General features: G+C 54.1%; 1 protein-coding gene across 2 annotated transcripts in view; it reads left to right on the forward strand.

Annotated features, from left to right (window-relative positions):
- The window catches only part of MAN1C1 (mannosidase alpha class 1C member 1), a 132,189-nt gene extending 123,253 nt beyond the window's left edge, over positions 1–8,936 (forward strand). For both annotated transcript variants that reach the window (XM_079933553.1, XM_079933552.1), the window contains exons 9-12: positions 3,065–3,284; positions 5,785–5,957; positions 7,106–7,221; positions 8,197–8,936. In XM_079933553.1, coding sequence (XP_079789679.1) covers positions 3,065–3,284; positions 5,785–5,957; positions 7,106–7,221; positions 8,197–8,317 — 630 coding nt within the window. In that variant the 3' untranslated portion in view covers positions 8,318–8,936. The remainder of the gene's footprint in view (positions 1–3,064; positions 3,285–5,784; positions 5,958–7,105; positions 7,222–8,196) is intronic.
- The last annotated feature ends 8,050 nt before the right edge of the window (positions 8,937–16,986 follow it).

Consider the following 16,986-nt stretch of genomic DNA (forward strand, 5'->3'; position numbering starts at 1 on the left):
CGGCCTCCTCCAGGCAGGTGCGCTGGGTGCCTGGCCTTAGTTAGCCCCTTCTCGCAGATGATGAAACTGAGGCTCTGAAAGGCCCAGGGTCACCCGGCAACACGGCAGAGCCAGGACGCAAACACGGTCTCGCTGACTCTGGATCCAGGGCCCCTGCCTCTGCTCACCAGCTGGCGAATTGCTGGGGAGCCTGGCTGGCCCGAAGGCCCTCTCAGAAGTGCGCAGATGGGGTGCCCTCCAGGAGGTAGAGGAAGGAACCGTCAGTGCCAGGCGCTTAGCCAGCGTCTTTGAGTAGCTTCATAACCATCCCAGGAATTATTATTCCCGTTTTACAGTTGAGGAAAGGGAGTCTTCAGCAAAGGGAAGTAACTTGCCCAAAGTCACCCAACTCTCAAATTGCAGAGCTGGGATTCAAACTCAGCTCTCTACTATGTCTCTTGCTATGATTTTAGCCTTTTTACCAGTCGGTTGCCCGACCGTGCTATCTTGTGTTTTGCTAAGGGTTTTAGAAAGGCTTGGGGCTTTTGTTTTTTACCTTTGCGTTTGCTTGTCTAAATTATATCCTCAAAGAGAGACTGGCCTATCATTTCCTCTTTACCACAACTACTTAGCCTGGGGTTAACCCCAAATAGAAATAACCAGTGGGAGACAGTCTTGAAGGTACAGGTTTCCAGCTACAGTGTGAAGCTTCCTGGGATCTCCCGGGATGTCTGTGTCCTCTCCCCAGTGCTGGCAGTGATAACTGAACCAGGTTTCTGTGCCCGGGACTAGCCCTGCCACCCCTCCCGCACCAGCACCCTTAGCGACGCAGAGCAGCTACCGTGGACCCAGCTCTGCCCAGGAGCCAGGGCCCGGCCCGGACGCGGCAGCCCTCCAGGCTGCCTCCGTGCTCCTCCCCACAGGGAGCAGATGCCTTGGCGCGCCAGTCGCTTCATCAGAGCTTCCCCATCTGCTGCTCAGTGAGGGTCCTGCAGGTAGCCCACCGGCCTGGGCCTTACAGCAGAGGGCAAAGGACAAGACAGATCGAGGAACGAATGTTGTTTGAGCACCTCCCACATGCCAGGCACTGGCTGGAGGATGGTAGTGGTGGCTTCTGCTGTCACCTGGCGCTCAGAGTCCTGGGACAAAGGCAGACGTTCCACAGAAATATATACACATAGGCGCACACAGGTGGGAACGACACCTCGTAGAAAGATAACAGGGTAGCAGCGTAATGGGGCCACAATGGTTTAGACCAAGGAAGAGGCATCCTGGAGGGGCTCAGACGCAGAGCTAGAGGTAGCAGAGCTGGGATGGGATCTTGGGGGAGAAGCAGTAGTTGCCGCAAAGCCCCGAGGCAGGAAGAAAAGGTCTTTGTGGAGGTCACCAGCGCAGAGACCTTCTCTGGCCTCACTCCGCAAAGTAGGACCTCCTCCCCGAGCTTTTTTCTGCCTCGTCCCCTTAATTTGTTTCATTCAGAATGTTGATCACAAATTGGGATTCTCGGGTGTATTTGCCTTTGTTGGGACGTCTCTGTGCCCACGGGTGAGCTCCCTGAGTCCAGGTCCAGACCCATCTTCAGGGCTGTGTTCCCTGCACGGAGCACAGTGCTGGCACCAAGAGGCGCTCACGAAATGTTCACTGGGGGAGGGGGCACAGGAATGAAACGAGGCCTGCGGCGTGGCTGGAGCGGGGACGGGGGCGGGGGCCGACTGGAGAGGAATCATAATAGCCAGCACTTATTGAGCCTCTCTGTGCGAAGAAATATACGCTAAGCTCTGCAGACACATCCCGCTGAATCCTCACAGCCCTGTGAAGTGGTTCATGCTCTCATCCCCATATTATACGTGAGGAAATTGAGGCACAGAGAGAACATAGAACCTGCGCAATGTCACACAGCTCGGAACTGGTGGAGGCGGGGTTTGAACCAGAGTCTACACCCGGGAGCCATGTCCGTGGCATCAGGTTAAACCTCAGGGTGTACATCAGGGAGTCTCGGAGGCCCTGCTGGACTTTCGTCTGAGGGCACTTGGAAACCATGGGAGGGCATTAAACAGGCCCAAGACGCAGTCAGGACCAGTACGTACAGAGTGCACCCCACCGCCCGCCCACCCCAGAGGATAGACGGGAGGGCAAGAGTGGAGGCAGAGGCCTGGCCAGGGCCCCAGAGGCTCCGCCCTGGATTAGGACCCATGGAGTCCAGCCTTGCAGCTGTGTGGGTGGCTGCCGCCATCACCTCAGTCTCCACGGCTCCCAAGGGACTAATGGCAGGCAGTCAGGGGCGCAATGGCCTGACACCTACACCCCCCAACATCCTGGGAGTCTTTCCCAACAGCATCACCTCTTGGGGGACCAGGGGAGGGCTCTGAAAGCCCCTTGCCACCAAAAGGAGCAGCCATTGGGTAATGGAAGGAGCCGGGCTTGCGCATCGGGGGGTCCTTGTCTTGACCGTGGTGTGGTGGGTGACCTGGGACACGCCACTCAACCCCTGTGTCTAGGGAGAGCAGTACAGCCCATGTGCCTGGCTTTTTGTGAGCATTAAATGAGGAAGCCTGTGGTAAGGGCCTGTAGAGGGCAGCTGTTACTGTCTATGGTCCTTTTTGAGAATCTGATCAAATATTACTGACCCTCTTCCCATGACAATGCCCTGAAGTGTCACCTACAATTCTAGGGGCACTCTGGACCCCTTCCAGCCCATCCACAGGCCAGCTGGACTTCAGGTTAAGATTCCCTAACAGAGGATATAATGGAGCTGGATAATAATTTTTAAAGATATTTTTTTCCAAAAATTTTTTGAATGTAGAAGTTTTAAAAGTCTGTGTAAGAGACTGGCCCTGGGGAGCTGCCTTGTGTCCCAGCCCCCCAGCAAGCACCAGGCCTCAGCTGGGTGAGTGGCAGAACCTCCCACCAGCCCCCTCAGGGACCGCCCCCAGCCAAGGCCGGCAGGCCTCCTTTGTCTGGGATGGAGGGCTCGACAGAGCTGCGCTTGCTGCCTCTCCAAAATGTTCACTTTCCGTCCTCTCCCTTCCCTTCTCTGTACCCTCCCACGCCCTTCCTCCCCGCCCAATTCCCACCTTGCTCCCAGGCAATAGAGACCCACTTGCTGAATGTCTCTCCCGGGGGGCTGACCTACATTGCTGAGTGGCGAGGGGGGATTCTGGACCACAAGATGGGGCACCTGGCCTGTTTCTCCGGGGGCATGATCGCCCTCGGCGCTGAGGATGCCAAGGAAGAAAAGAGGGCCCACTACCGGGAGCTCGCAGCCCAGATCACCAAGACGTGCCACGAATCGTACGCCCGCTCAGGTAACCCTGCAAGGGGAAGGGGCTGCAGGAAAGACTGAGGCTAGACGCCAGGAAGAACTGGAAAGACCAGGAGAGTGGCAGTGAGTGAAGGGAACACACGGACTTAGGGAAGCCTCACCTTGGAGGTTACCCGGAATTTGAATGAGGGGTGCGCTATACACACACAGAGACTGTGCCCTCAGTTAGAGGGAACACGGTGCTGTGTTAGCACTTTGTGTGTGCCGGGTGTCATTCAGCACTGGACATACATCATCGCTGACCCTCACAACACAGATGAGGAAACTGAGGCTCAGAGATGACCCGGCCAAGTTCCCATGGGAGGGGCTCAGAGCAGAGGGTCCTCCAGCCCCTGAGGCAGAAACATTGGCTTCCTGAGCCTTTAGCAAATTCCTTCTCCCTGAGCCCCTACCCCTAAACGTATCTCTGCCTTTCCTCCCTGGAACGCTCCCATTCAGAGGGTCTCACCACCTCCTGGCACCACCCCATAATCACCCTCTGATCCAAGACCCCCGGAAAGCTTGAGAGCTTCTGCACCATCCGCGCCAGCACTCACCGCAGCACTGTCAAACGCTAGACTCAGAAGCCACATGAGAGAATGTGAACCCAGCTCCTCATTTTACATGCAGGGAAACTGAGTCAGCCCAGAGTGGGGACCTGGCTTAGCCAAAGCCACACCGTGTATGAGTAGCTAAGCCGGGGCTAGAACCCAGGTCTCCTGATGCCCAGCCCCATCTTGTGTGCTGCCTTTCTAAACAACACCCCTCAGAAAAAGCCCCGGGCCCCCCTGACCCCAGAAGGGGCCCACCGCTCTGAGTCGTAAACCCAGCCTTGGTTGGAGGAGAGGACCTAAGATCTGCAGTAAAAGATCTTGGCTCAAATGCCACTCTGCCGCTCAGCAGCTGGTGGCCTCTGTTTTCTCATCTGTTCGATGGGAACAATAACACAGGTCTCCTGGGCCCCACAGGAAGTGCTTGGCCCACGCCTTCAGCCAGCAGCATGGGAGGCGTTTGTTAGCAGTCCACCGAAAACGTGTCTGTGAGCGCCCCAGTGGAATCCAGAGCTCCTGGAGCTGTTTTCAGGAAGCCAGCAATTCGCAGTGGGTCCTTAAAACCGGTCTTCAATTCCCTTCAAAGAGCTCTGCCAGCACCACAAACAAATAGGAAATCTCAGGAATAATAAAAGCTTGCTATTTGTCGGGGACAATCAGCCCAGACCATAAAAGGCAGTCGCTTAGTAAAGCATGTTGTTACAACCAGCCCGGCTCGTCCACGGATGGCTGCAGCAATCGCTCTTGCCCTCACCCCATTAGCAGCTTGGCGAAACGGCTGTGTTCTGATGGCCAAGAGCAGCTGTGCCATCTGAGAGGATCAGAGGAGCCAGGATCTGCCTAATTCCTCTTCCATGAAGCCCTCCATGAATGAGTAGGCTGTCCTGCAAAGCTCCAATATGTCTCTGAGAAAAAGCAGCCCAGGGCCTCTTGGGGTCCTGAGCCCTAATGGGAGGTGGGGGGCCCACATTAGGACCAGAGCTGGGCCCTCCGCTGACCTGACAGGATATGCAGGCATTAAAGGGAGGATGATCTGACTCACATACCCTAAATTTGGGACCTAAAGAGTCAGACCCAGGGGAGAAAGAGAGAGAGGACAGCCTGGGGAGAGGGCATCAGACAGATCCAGGGTCACATCCCAGCTCGGCCACAACTTGCTGTGTTACCTTGGACAAATTACATAGCCTCTCTGATCCTCAGTTTCCACATGCGCGAGAGGCAGGTACAAGTATCTGCCTTTTACCAAAACAACATTTTTTAAGGATTGCAATAAATGCATGTAAAGCACCCAGCACAGCCCTTGAACTCCTAAATGGTGGCTGCAGTGGTGGCTATAATGGTGGCCATCCAGAAAACAGGAACAGCAGCAAACTGACCGAAACCAAACAATGACAACGAAACCCAGACCTCGTCAGGCCTTCTTTATTCAGCTCCCTCTGCCTGGATACGTGCCTTCCGGGCGAATCTTCCCTCACCTCCACCTCAGCAGTCTCCCAAACTGTCAGCTCTGGAAGGCTGGTTCTGGGACGTGTCAAAAGCAGTTCCCAGAGAAAGGGGGTCTGTGGAGAAGCATCATGGCAATGTTAGCAAATTAAAGGGTCTGGTAAGTCCTGTAGACAGGAGGCTCTCACTCTGTTTAACCCACTGTTCCCCAAATGTGCTTAAAACTCCAAGCCCTTCTTGGCCGAGCGCTGGTTAACACCCTGCAGGGCTCATGTTTCACCCAAACGTTTGTCTCCCCGGACTGCTGGGAAGTTCATTTGGATTCTCAGGGTCTAAACTGCAGACGTTTCGAGGCCTAAGGGCGTTGCTTTGGCCAGCCCATGCCAGCCCATCACCAGCCGGCCCCGGCCAGGGCTACCACGCCACTTCCGTCTCTCCTGGGGCACTGGGATCCCGAAGAGCAGGAGGTGGGAGGTCTGACCCAGGCCCCCTGGTTGGTCATTCCTGCAGATACCAAACTGGGGCCCGAAGCCTTCTGGTTTAACTCAGGCAGAGAGGCCGTGGCCACGCAGACGAGCGAGAGCTACTACATCCTGCGGCCCGAGGTGGTGGAGAGTTACATGTACCTGTGGCGGCAGACCCACGACCCCATCTACAGGGAGTGGGGCTGGGAAGTGGTGATGGTGAGTGGCGGGGCGCAGGGGGAGGGTGGTGAACTGGTGGCAGGTGCCCTTGAGAATTCACAGTCAGGGTCCAAACCCAAGAGGAAGGGCAAGCCAGGCTGGCATCTGGCTAAAGTTGAGAGTGCAAAGGGTCAAGGTTTGGTGGCAGAGCCAGGAGTCCCCAGCCGGCCAGGAGCAGGCCAGGAACTCGTGAAGAGTGTTCTGAGTGAGTGCCCAATAATGTCAGCAAACTGAGAGGGGCGAACGCAGGGCAGCAGTCAGAGGTGGCCCAGCACACGCGTGGTCACTGCTCTCCGACGCTGAGGCCTGGCCAGGTGACTTTAGATTTCTCCTCTCAAACAGGAACGGGCTGCCAGCTCACCTCCCTCCTCTCCCCGAAGCTAGCCCAGCCCTGGGCAGCCCCCTCTCTGGGCTCTGCTCCCCCAATCCCCTTCCTTCTTTGGGGCAGGTATCAAAGGCAGGGTTGGGGATTCCAGAAGGTTCTTGGATGGATGCCAAGCTTTCTCTGCTGTTCTCCCCCGGGCCCACTGCTCTCGGAGGCACAGACTTGGTGGGGAGAGCCACACTCCCAGAGCACGTGCTCAGCTGGGGCGTGGGCCCTGCTCAGGCTCCCTGACATGCTTCATTGGCCAGAATCCCTCTGCTTTCCTGAAGACCCTGGTTCTTGACCTTTGAAAGCCAAGTGTTTTGTGCTCCTGGGTCCCACCCACAGACCCTCAGTGGGTACAACTTGCATTTCTGTACAAAAGGCAGGCACAGCCTCTGGCCCAGGGACTGCATCTCTACAGGGAATCCCTGGGGCGTGCCAAGTCCAGTCCCCAAATCCCAGCCCGCAAACATCACCAGCCCCTTCCCTGACCTCTGTCCACCACTGTGGGTGAGTCTGTCAGGTCAGTCTAGTTCCCCGAGAGGCAGAGAAGCTTCCTCGAAGTTCACACCAGGTGAAGCGCTCAGGCCGGGCAGGGACTAAGTTCTCAGCGTGGGCCCAGGGAGCGTGGTGACGGCAGGAATTCGGCCTGCTGCCCCCACCAATGCTGGGGTCCCCAGCCAAGGGGTGGGAGGGCCTGCCTGTTCGAGAGCTGGGCAGGCGGAATCTTGGGGGGGCGCCTCTCCTCTCCCCACACCACGGCTGCCTTCCTTTCCTTCAGGCCTTGGAGAAATACTGTCGGACGGAAGCCGGCTTCTCTGGGATCCAAGACGTATACAGTAAGGTTCCCGACCACGACAACAAGCAGCAGACTTTCTTTCTGGCGGAGACACTAAAGTGAGTTGGGGCTCGGCTGGCGTTCTTCCCAGAGGGCAACTGGGCTTTTCTTAGGGAAGGGGGAGGGGCAGAGGGGAGGGGCAGGGGGCAGCAGTCCCTTCCTTCACCATCAGTCAAGTTCTGCTGTCCCAGGAGGGGGGCCCAAGAGGGACGGAGGCTTGGGGTCCAGGGGCGGGCCTGGGGCCAGGCCAGTTTCTCCACGCAGAGTGAGGCCGGGCTGGACTCCACCCCCCTAAGCATTAGCTATGTGAGAAGTTAACTTCTTTAACCTGTCTCCTCAAGTTACTTAAGTTCTCTGAAACTGTGCCCTTCTGTAAAATGGGCAGAGTAATAACCATGACGGTGTCAAGCCCGGTCACTGCTGCAGTTGTGCTGCTGCGCTGTTCCCCTCGTTTCTTGGGGGGAACGTTGGCCTCCTCGTTTCCGCGCTGTTCCCTAAAGCAGTCCCCTTGTGCTTTAGCTCTTTAGGATGGATTGGATGGTCTGTTCCTTCCATTAAAAACCCCCATGGCTTGGAAACCCGCAGTTCTGGAGTCACGACTCCCTGTGCGTTTTAGCGCCCGGACATCTGCTTGAGTGTCGAGTCTCCTGGTACATAAGGAAGCAGGCCGAGTCCTGGGGTAGCCCTCAGGCCTCCCTGCAAAAAAAAAAGAGAGAATCTAGGCCACACAGGGTCCTCAGAGGGCCAGGTGGGGAAAGCACCTGAGGGAAGCTGGTTGGGGCAGAGGTACAGAGTGGGGGCTGGGGCAGCACCAGGATGAACCGGCTCCGTCTGACCTAGAGCTCAGTGCTCCCCTCGACGTCCACAGCTCCTTCCTGGCGACGAGCCCTCCGGGCAGATTTGGGGTCTCCGACCTCCCTGCGCCCTTGGGCACAAGCCAGTCACAGAGGCCCCTGAGATTCCTTCCCAGTGGGTGCCCCCTTCCCCAGAGCGCTGACAGGCTGTGTCTTGCTCCCCTCCCTGCCGGGGCACAGGTATCTCTATCTTCTGTTCTCTGAAGATGACATGCTCTCGCTGGAAGACTGGGTGTTCAACACGGAGGCCCACCCGCTCCCGGTGAGCCACCCGGACAGCTCTGGCAGGGGCGGGGCCTGACTCCCACCACCCGTCGCCTTGTGCTCCAGGACCACCTTTACGGGATCTGGGGCTGTTCTCAAACGGATTGGAGATGTGGGCCCCTGCCTGGCGGACCCGGCAGATGTGTTGGACGAGCAACTTCTTTTCCTCTGTGAGGAGACAGGACTCGGAGACACAGCGATGTCACACCAGGCCCAGACATTCCTTTCCCCGGAGAATGTCTATGAAACCTGCTCACTTGCCATTCCAGGGCCAAAGCACCGGAGGTTTGCATTGCAGCCTCGTGTATTTGATTCACTTCCTTTCGTTTTGGAGGTTTTTTGGTTTTTGCTTGATTTTGCCTTTTCTCTACAGTTGTGTTTTCTCACAGATTTTAAATATAGTTTTCAAAATCATGTGCTTTCAAAAATGGTGTCCTCCAATAAACTAAACCTTAAAGTGTTTGCACACACACACAAAATCTTGACCCCATTTTCTATAGTTTGAATTCCTTTTGCCCAACGTTTACTCTATGTTCAATTATGTGTCGTTTACCTTATAATTTGAGGAGGGGTTTCCCTTTGATTTGGGCCTAAGTGTTACGAATCACTAGTGCTGTTTTCAGTATTGTAATGGAAAATTCTGTAAAGTTACAATAAAGGAGTTTATTGAATAAGAAATACAATTGGGTTCATCGCACATCAGTGACTCCTGGGGAGACCATTGCAATGCTATCATCAGAAAGAATAATCAACCAGCAGTTGATTTAAGGTATAAAGATGCCAACTTCTAATACCTTCCCTTGAAATGGTCCTAATATATTCAGGAAGGGTGAGGGCAACCCTTTAAATGAAGTTGGATATTTATACTTACATCAAGGCTTGGAAGAGGCCCAGAGAGGAGCAGCAACTTGCCTGAGGTCCCACAGCCAGTAAAGGCAGAGGTGAAACCCCTAGGGTTTGCTCACCACCCCAGTCCAGCGTTCATCTATTCCATCATTCAGCAGATGCTTGGTGAGTGCCTGCAGGGGACCAGATGTGGGGGCGCAGCTGTGAGTGGGACAGTCATAAGCCCCGCCCTCAGGGAGCATACAGCCAAGCAGGGACACACAGACCATGAAGGAGAATGACTGCAAGTTACGTGAAGTGCTCCAAAGGAGACAAGCAGGCCGAGGCACTAATGTCCGGACCTGCCTTAGAGGGTCAAGGAGAGCCTCTCTGAGCAGATGACCTTCAAGCTGAGAGCTGGAAGGTAAGACTCTCCCACAGATCCACTCTCCTCCTGACCGTCACCCCTGGGAGGAGGCCGTTCTGCAGGGCAAGGAGGTCAGGCCCCAACACTGAGGAGAGAGCTTCTCCTCCCCCACCCTCACCCCTCTGCAGCGTGTCCACACAGCTGACTTCACAGGACAATACCGAGTCCTTTCCCAGGCTCAGCTACTTCACGTTGGCTGTTAGTGAACTTGAGTAGCCCCTGGGGTGTTGGGGCCCTGGGCCAGGTGACCTGGCTTTAAACCCTCACTGTGGGAACCTGGGCAGGTCACCTGTCTCCCTGAGCCGCTCTTTTCCATCAGGCAGAGAGCAGACCCTCCACCTCACAAGGTTCTCCTAAGTGGGATGCCGCTGGTGCCCTGGAGCTGTGGGAAGTGCTGCTTCCTTGTTCTGGAGACTCAGATGCTGCCGGCATGTTCTCAAGCCGTAGTTAGAGCTACAGGGAAGCTGTGGCTATAGCAGGATCCCGCGCATTTGGTAAATAAGTTGCTGCCTGAACCCAGAAAACCACTTCACTCTTGACAGGCACCAAGATAGTATGGCTCCAGTGACCTGCTAGGGCCCATTTTTTAAAAAGCAAAACACAAAATTGATTACACAGATATTATAGAAAGGTTAGAAAGCTTATCTTTATGACAAGCTGAAAGAAAAATCATTCACCTTCCTACCCTCCAGAATAAATACTGTTACATTTTCTTCTAGATATTTCTCTATGAAGGGACAGAGTATATTCTGCAAACATGGTGTCAACTGTGGCATCCTGTTTTGTTATAATCTGCTCTGCACCAAATGCTATATTATGAACATCTTTCCACGTCAACATACATTTATCTCATTGCTGTACCTGGTGGGTAGTGTTCCATCATGGGCTGTATCACACTTTCTGGATCTGAGCCCCAATTGTTGGGCATTTGGGTTTGTGTCAGTTTAGATTTTTAGCTACAAACAATAGAAACCAACTCTAACTTAAGCAAAAAAAAAAGAATTAAAATGCCTTGGAGTGGCTCATGGAATCTCAGGAGGGTGAACAGCCAGACATCAAGAAGGACTAGGCAGGGCTTCCCTGGTGGCACAGTGGTTGAGAGTCCGCCTGCCGATGCAGGGCACACGGGTTCGTGCCCCGGTCCGGGATGATCCCACATGCCGCGAAGCGGCTGGGCCCGTGAGCCATGGCCGCTGAGCCTGTGCGTCCGGAGCCTGTGCTCTGCAACGGGAGAGGCCACAACAGTGAGAGGCCCACGTACCACAAAAAAAACCCAAAAAGAAAACAAACAAACAAGGAAGGACGAGGAAGAGGATTTGAGTTGGCCACGGATCCAGTTTGCAAGAACCAGGAGGCAGCCTCCCCAAGCACCACCACCAGGACGGGTGAATCCAGATGTTCGCTCCAGATGCTACTGTGTCTCTTTTCAAGGACCTGAGCTTCCAAATGGTCTGGCCTGGGTCACGTGCCTCCAGCCAAAGGGAGGGCGAGGCATCTTGACTGACAGGCCCACCGAGACCCCATGTAATGGGCAAAAGGCTGTTCCCTGCAGAAAAAAATGAGGCTTGCTACCAAAATAACAGACCTGCCTGCTGGCAGAGCAAAAACAGCAGGACTGTTCGCAGGCGTGACTTTAATTTTTTTCAGCATTATAAGAGAGTTATGAAGGCATACTGGACCCGTTCCATTTTCCCCGGTCCAACTCCTTGGAGTCAGTCCCTGGAATGTCTCTCCAGGGCAGAGCCACTTAGCAGTTCCCCAAGACCCCAGGCTTCCCCGCTGGGCCTGTGTCGCTGTCCCCGCTCCTCCCCACAGCATTCTTGTCTTCTGCGTTATCGCTGGGAGCAAGCTGTAAAAATGAATATTTTAAAATTCATCCTCCAGGAAAGCCCTTGCAGGTGGCGAAATACCATCCTTTGGGCAACTTAACTCCATTCCGGGGATAAAAATAAGTAAGACCCAAGGCAGACTGAGAGGAGAGAGGAATTAAGGGATGAGTCATCCTCAGTGAAGGAGGCTCAGGAACCATTCCCAGAGCAGACCCCTCCATCCCCAGCCGGGGTGGGGTGGGGAGGCCAGCGTGCTGCCGGTCTCACTTTAAGTCTCGTCTTTGCCTTTGCTGCAGATGGAACCACCTTTTTCACCTGTTTTCCTCATGGATGGGCTTGATGCTGGTTCCTTCCCAGAAAGCTTCACTAGCACCTGGCTTTAGGCACTGGGGCCTGCGGGGCATCACGTCCCTGGGAAGGGGGGGACACAGCCCTTTGCAAGACGCCTCCCTTTAAAGGACTGTGTGTTTGTTCAGACTGGCTTTATACACCGCATTGTGTCTTTGGCAATTTGCAAAGTTCAAAAGCCAAACGCGTTGGTAAGAAAGGCAAAAATAGAAAATCTGTTTTTAAAGGCAGCATCCCTGAGACCCAGGATGTGAGTCTTAGTTCTGTTCTCTTTACTTTGGAGAGGTGACCCCATCATGGTTTAAGCAGGTGCTAGCTGTAGGGAACGGGCCAGCTCCTCCATAGGGAGCTAGCCTTGGAAGCATGCTGACTGACCACGTGGCACAGAGATGCTCAGCCCTCTGACTCATGCTTAATCACACACTACTGGGGGGACAGGTTGCAGATGCTATTTTTTGTATCTAAAAATATCTGATTGGTTTCCTATATTTGGGACAATATTTTGATCCCACTCAGCCTGTCTCTTAAGTCAGAGCTTCTCAAACTTGAATGTGCACCTGAATCACCTGGGGGTCTTATTAAAACGCAGGTTCTTATTCAGTGGGTCTGGCATGGAGTGTTTCTAACAAGCTCCCAGGAGATGCTGCTGCTGCCGGTCCTTGAACCACACTTTGAGTAGCACGGCCTCAATGAATGGCCACTCCTTTAGTTTCTGCCCTTTAAGTGCATCCCTGGAGTTGTAGCTTCTCCAGAAAAAAGTAGAAGGGCTTGGGTGCTGGGATGGCATCTATCGGTACCTTGGCTACAGAGGGACCTGCCTCAGAACAGGTGTCTATCACCTACGCCAGTGGTTCCCGCTCCTCCGGGACGGTCAAGATAAGACAGGAGCAGGCCCACTGGGGGCTTAGAACAATGCTGCCCAGTAGAACGTTCTGTGATGATGGAAATGTTCAAAAGAGTGAGCATTTGAACTGCTGTCCAAAAGGGTGGCCACACGTGGATACTGAGCACTTAAAATGTGGCAAATGCAACTGAAGAACTAAATTTTTAATTTTATTTCATTTTAATTAAATTTAAATAGCCACGTGTGCGGTTACCGGCCGCCATTTGGACAGTGCAGGCTTAGAGCTCAGAGAGCCAGTCCTCTGCTCGCTGACTCCCTGCCCCACTGGAGCCTCCACCACCTGCATCGTTACAGAAAGAATCTTAGCACAAAAGATATTGTTTGGGGGCTTCCCTGGTGGCGCAGTGGTTGGGAGCCTGCCTGCCAATGCAGGGGGCACAGCTTCGTGCCCCGGCTCAGGAAGATCCCACATGCTGCGGAGCGGCTGGGCCCGTGAGCCATGGCTGCTGGGCCTGCATGTCCGGGGCCTGTGCTCCGCAACGGGAGAGGCCGCGGCAGTGGGAGGCCTGCGTACCACAAAAAAAAAAAAAAAAAAAAAAAAAAAAACCACATATTGTTTGGGGACCGGATGATTCCCTTGAACATACGTGGTTATTTTTATATGCATTCCAGCCTCTGTTTTCTGCAAAAGCCCCTGGTTTTTGCTTTGTTTTGTGTTTTTTCTCACTCACTGTTTATCTGCAGATTGGTGTGCATTCGGTCAGGTTGAAGATAAGAAAGGCGGACTGGCAAGCCAGGAGAGGAGCAACACAGGCCAAAACCGAATGGACCTGGGTTCAGCTCCACCCTGACCTTTCTCTGGGCTGTGTGACCTTGCACAAGCCCCTTAACCTCCCTGAGCCTCTGCTTTTCCATCTGTGGAAAGGGAGGGTGGTTTCAAGGGTGAATTGAGCTCCTTAGTGTAGGAACTCAATACATATAGTGATGATTGTTATTGTTATTATGTGAACACTCTTCTTAAACTATAAACCGTGCGTAAATGTGAGGCAAAACACTGCTGTCAAAAATTATTATTATTATTTTAACAAAATGCTATGAAACTTGGAGGAAACCGCATCAACCAGGCCCAAGAGACAGACCAAACTCTCAAAGCAATAAATCTGAACATTTTCTGTTTTTCGCATAGAACAAGCACATTGCCGTTAGCCCTGAATCTGGAAAATAGGGAAATTGGGATGAAGATTTATAGGCTGTCCAAGGGCTTCCAGGGGCCAGCCTGCTTGTGAAGGATGCTCAGGCAGGGGTGGAGGGCTGGAGAAGATGCTGAGAGCTTGCCCAGGATGCTGACAGAGTGGGGTCTCTGCTTTGGAGGGTGTTTGAGGTCCTTTCCATCTTTCCTCTTCATGGAGACCCTGAATCCTTCCTACAACTTTGGAAGGGAGGCAAGGCCTGCAGCTATTTATGGAGGAGGAAGCTGATTTGATTAGTCCACCCCTTGTCCCATGCAGAGAGTGGAGAGACAGGCCAGAGCTGCTTATCACCCTCCTCGTGGGGACGTCCCCAATCTGGGGGCTAAGATGAGAGCATGCCGAGTAGAGGGAAAGGTTTCACACACACACACACTCACATACACACATACGTACGCATGCCTTCGCATGCACGCACATACACACTCACACACATGTACACCCTCACATGCACACACCCACTCACACATATACACATGCACAAACACCCAATCACACCCACTCACATGCACACACATACACACACACACAAACACACCCCTTGACTTCCCTCTCCTAAGCCTTAGGATTTATTGGCCAACCTGGCAGTCATCAGGGGTTGGCTGTCTCCCGATGGGGACAGGGGGTGTGTGGGGAGATGACCCAGATAGTCCCAGCTCCATCAGGAGCCCCTCACCGCCAGTCCCCTGAGACCTGGAAGGTTGGGGGGGAGGTGCAGATTCTGCGCTGGCCCACAGAATGATTCACAACTGGACAGTCATTAGATCTGTGGCTCCCAGAGTGTGGAACTGGGTCGCAGCATCAGCAGCACCTGGCAGCTTGTTAGAAATGCACATTCTCAGGCCCCACCCCAGACCCACTGAATCAGCAGCTCTGGGGGCGCCCAGCAGCCTGTTTGTAATAAGCCCTCTGGTGACTCTCACTCAGGCAGAGGTGGGAGAACCGATGCTGGCTGACCTCCAAGGCCACCTGACACCCCAGAGCAAAACCTATGCCTGGTCAGTCTCCATCCCATATCCCTCCTGCCTCAATTCTGCACGTGCGGCTTATCAGAGGTTCTGCCAAGAAGAAGAAGACCGCCCCCTCTTTAACAACAGGAACACCCTCCGACCCCTTAATTCTCTCCTCAAAAGAATAAATAAAATAAAATTCACAATGAAATCTCTTTGTCACAGAAACTGAAACCCAAGGAAATTGAAGTCCAGACACCTCCTTCTCCAAGTTTTATGCTGCACAGTCTTGACCAGAATAAAAATTCTGCTTTCAGTTTTTTTCCTTAGATGTCAGGCTCTCTCAGATGTTGGGGTTCCTGCATCCCTGGGGGTGGCCCTGTCGCCTCCTCCGATGTTGAATTAACCTGACCCTGAGTTTCCGGAGCATCTTGCTTTCCTGGGGTCAGACTCAGTAGGACGTGAAGAATCCCAGCGACAGCCAGAGGTTAGAATCTACAAGCAAACTCCTCTTCCTCTGGCTGTCATCCCTGCAGGGTGGTGCTCCAGAGTCCTGCTAATCCAGACCCATGATGCCCTCAGCACGCAGGGGCTGGAACAGTGACAGAGAGCCCCAGGTGGAGAAAAGCCTCAGCCCTTCCAGGGGCCAGGTGGTGTAGCATCAAGGGCCACTTCCTCTAACCTGGAGGAGAAACCCTGTACATGCCTGGCCTCCTGCCAAGGACGGAGGCATTAGGGATACTTCCATCTTCTGAAATTCTTTAGAGAATTTCAACTGTGGCAGTCCTAGGCCTTAGGACCTGCCTGGGACCCTCTCCAGGCACGATTCTGCATATTTTTAACGACCAGGTACCTTTGCTCCTGGTTGCTGGGGCCCAGTGCTGATTGGAGCGTGGGCTCTGCCCAGGTCACATTCTCCACCCCTCCTATGTGCAGGAGACCCCACATTTGTAACAGGTCCATTCCCTACCAGGCCATCTGCGCTTTTCTCTCTGCATTTCTCTATCCAGTAAGTTCTTAAGGTTGGGTTATGGGGCTCACTGCTGCTGCCCTGGGCACTGTTCTGGAATCCTCCAGGCTTTGTAATTCAACAAATAACCGTTAGCCATCTCTGCTGCGCGATGAGCAAGGTGCCAAAACTGCAGCTGAGAACAAGACAGACAAGGTGGCCCTTCCCACGGGGCTTCCAGGCTAGTGACCGACATGTAAACGTATCTGTCAGGTGAGTGCAGGCGGAGGCCACAGACAGGGGACATGTGAGAGTAACGGGGTGGGGACACAGATGGGGAGGTCAGGGGAGCTGACACGTGTGACAGAGCATCCCAGGCAGAGGGAACAGCGAGTGCAAAGGCTCAGGGGTGGGAAGTTCTAGTGTGTCTGAGGAGCGGGAAGCTAGCAAGCCAGGGGGAAGCGCTGTCCTACCGGCTGGAAGAGGTCGGACAGACGGGGCTCCACCCTGCAGGCCTCTAGAACTGGGCGGAGCTTGATTTTAACCTAACAGCAGCAAGAAGCTAGGAAGGGTTTGAAGCTGGGGCGTGAGATGACCTACTTTCCATTTTGCAAGTTTCCTCTCACTTCTGAGTGGAGAGGCCTAAGAATTCTTTTTTCCCCTTACATCTGTCTCAGTGGAAAACCATTCTTGGGTTCCTAAGCAGAAGCTTCTGGAACCAGTGCCCCCAGGAGCGCAGAGAGAGGCCAGTGCCCTCTGCCATGTGTTCCTGCGGCCCGTCCTCAGCCTCTGGACTCTTCCGATCTCGGGTCTGGGAGACTTCAAGCCACCAGAGCTGTCCTTTGACCTTCGTTCCTGCAGCTTCCACTCCACTCTGCTCCCCACCCCCCACCCACCCCCGCTCCTTTAGAGGAAGCCCAGCTGTGTTTTAAAAATAGAAGGCTCTTACTAAGATGGCTCTCTCCTTCCCTTGTACATGCGAAACCAAGGCTGTTTGTGGGGTCCAGGGCCTTCCTCTCTTTTCTCTTTGGAACCTTCTGGGTTTGTGGCAGGTACGAAGTCAAGTTGGGTTCTGGGTCTCAAACACAATACTTTGTCCGCCTTCACCCCCTCCCCGTGGGGAATGCCGGCCAGGAGACGGCCTGCCATGGGCGTCCCCCACAGGCCTGGATTCCACCCACCTGCCCACGCCATCCCCCCACCCTGCTCTGCCTTGGAGTCCTCCCAGCACTTCCAGGAGGGTCCTGACTCTGCACATTTCCAGGGCTTTCCCTCTGTCACATGGCT

The sequence above is a fragment of the Stenella coeruleoalba genome, assembly GCF_951394435.1.
Source record: "Stenella coeruleoalba genome assembly, chromosome: 1".
Classification (NCBI taxonomy): domain Eukaryota; kingdom Metazoa; phylum Chordata; class Mammalia; order Artiodactyla; family Delphinidae; genus Stenella; species Stenella coeruleoalba.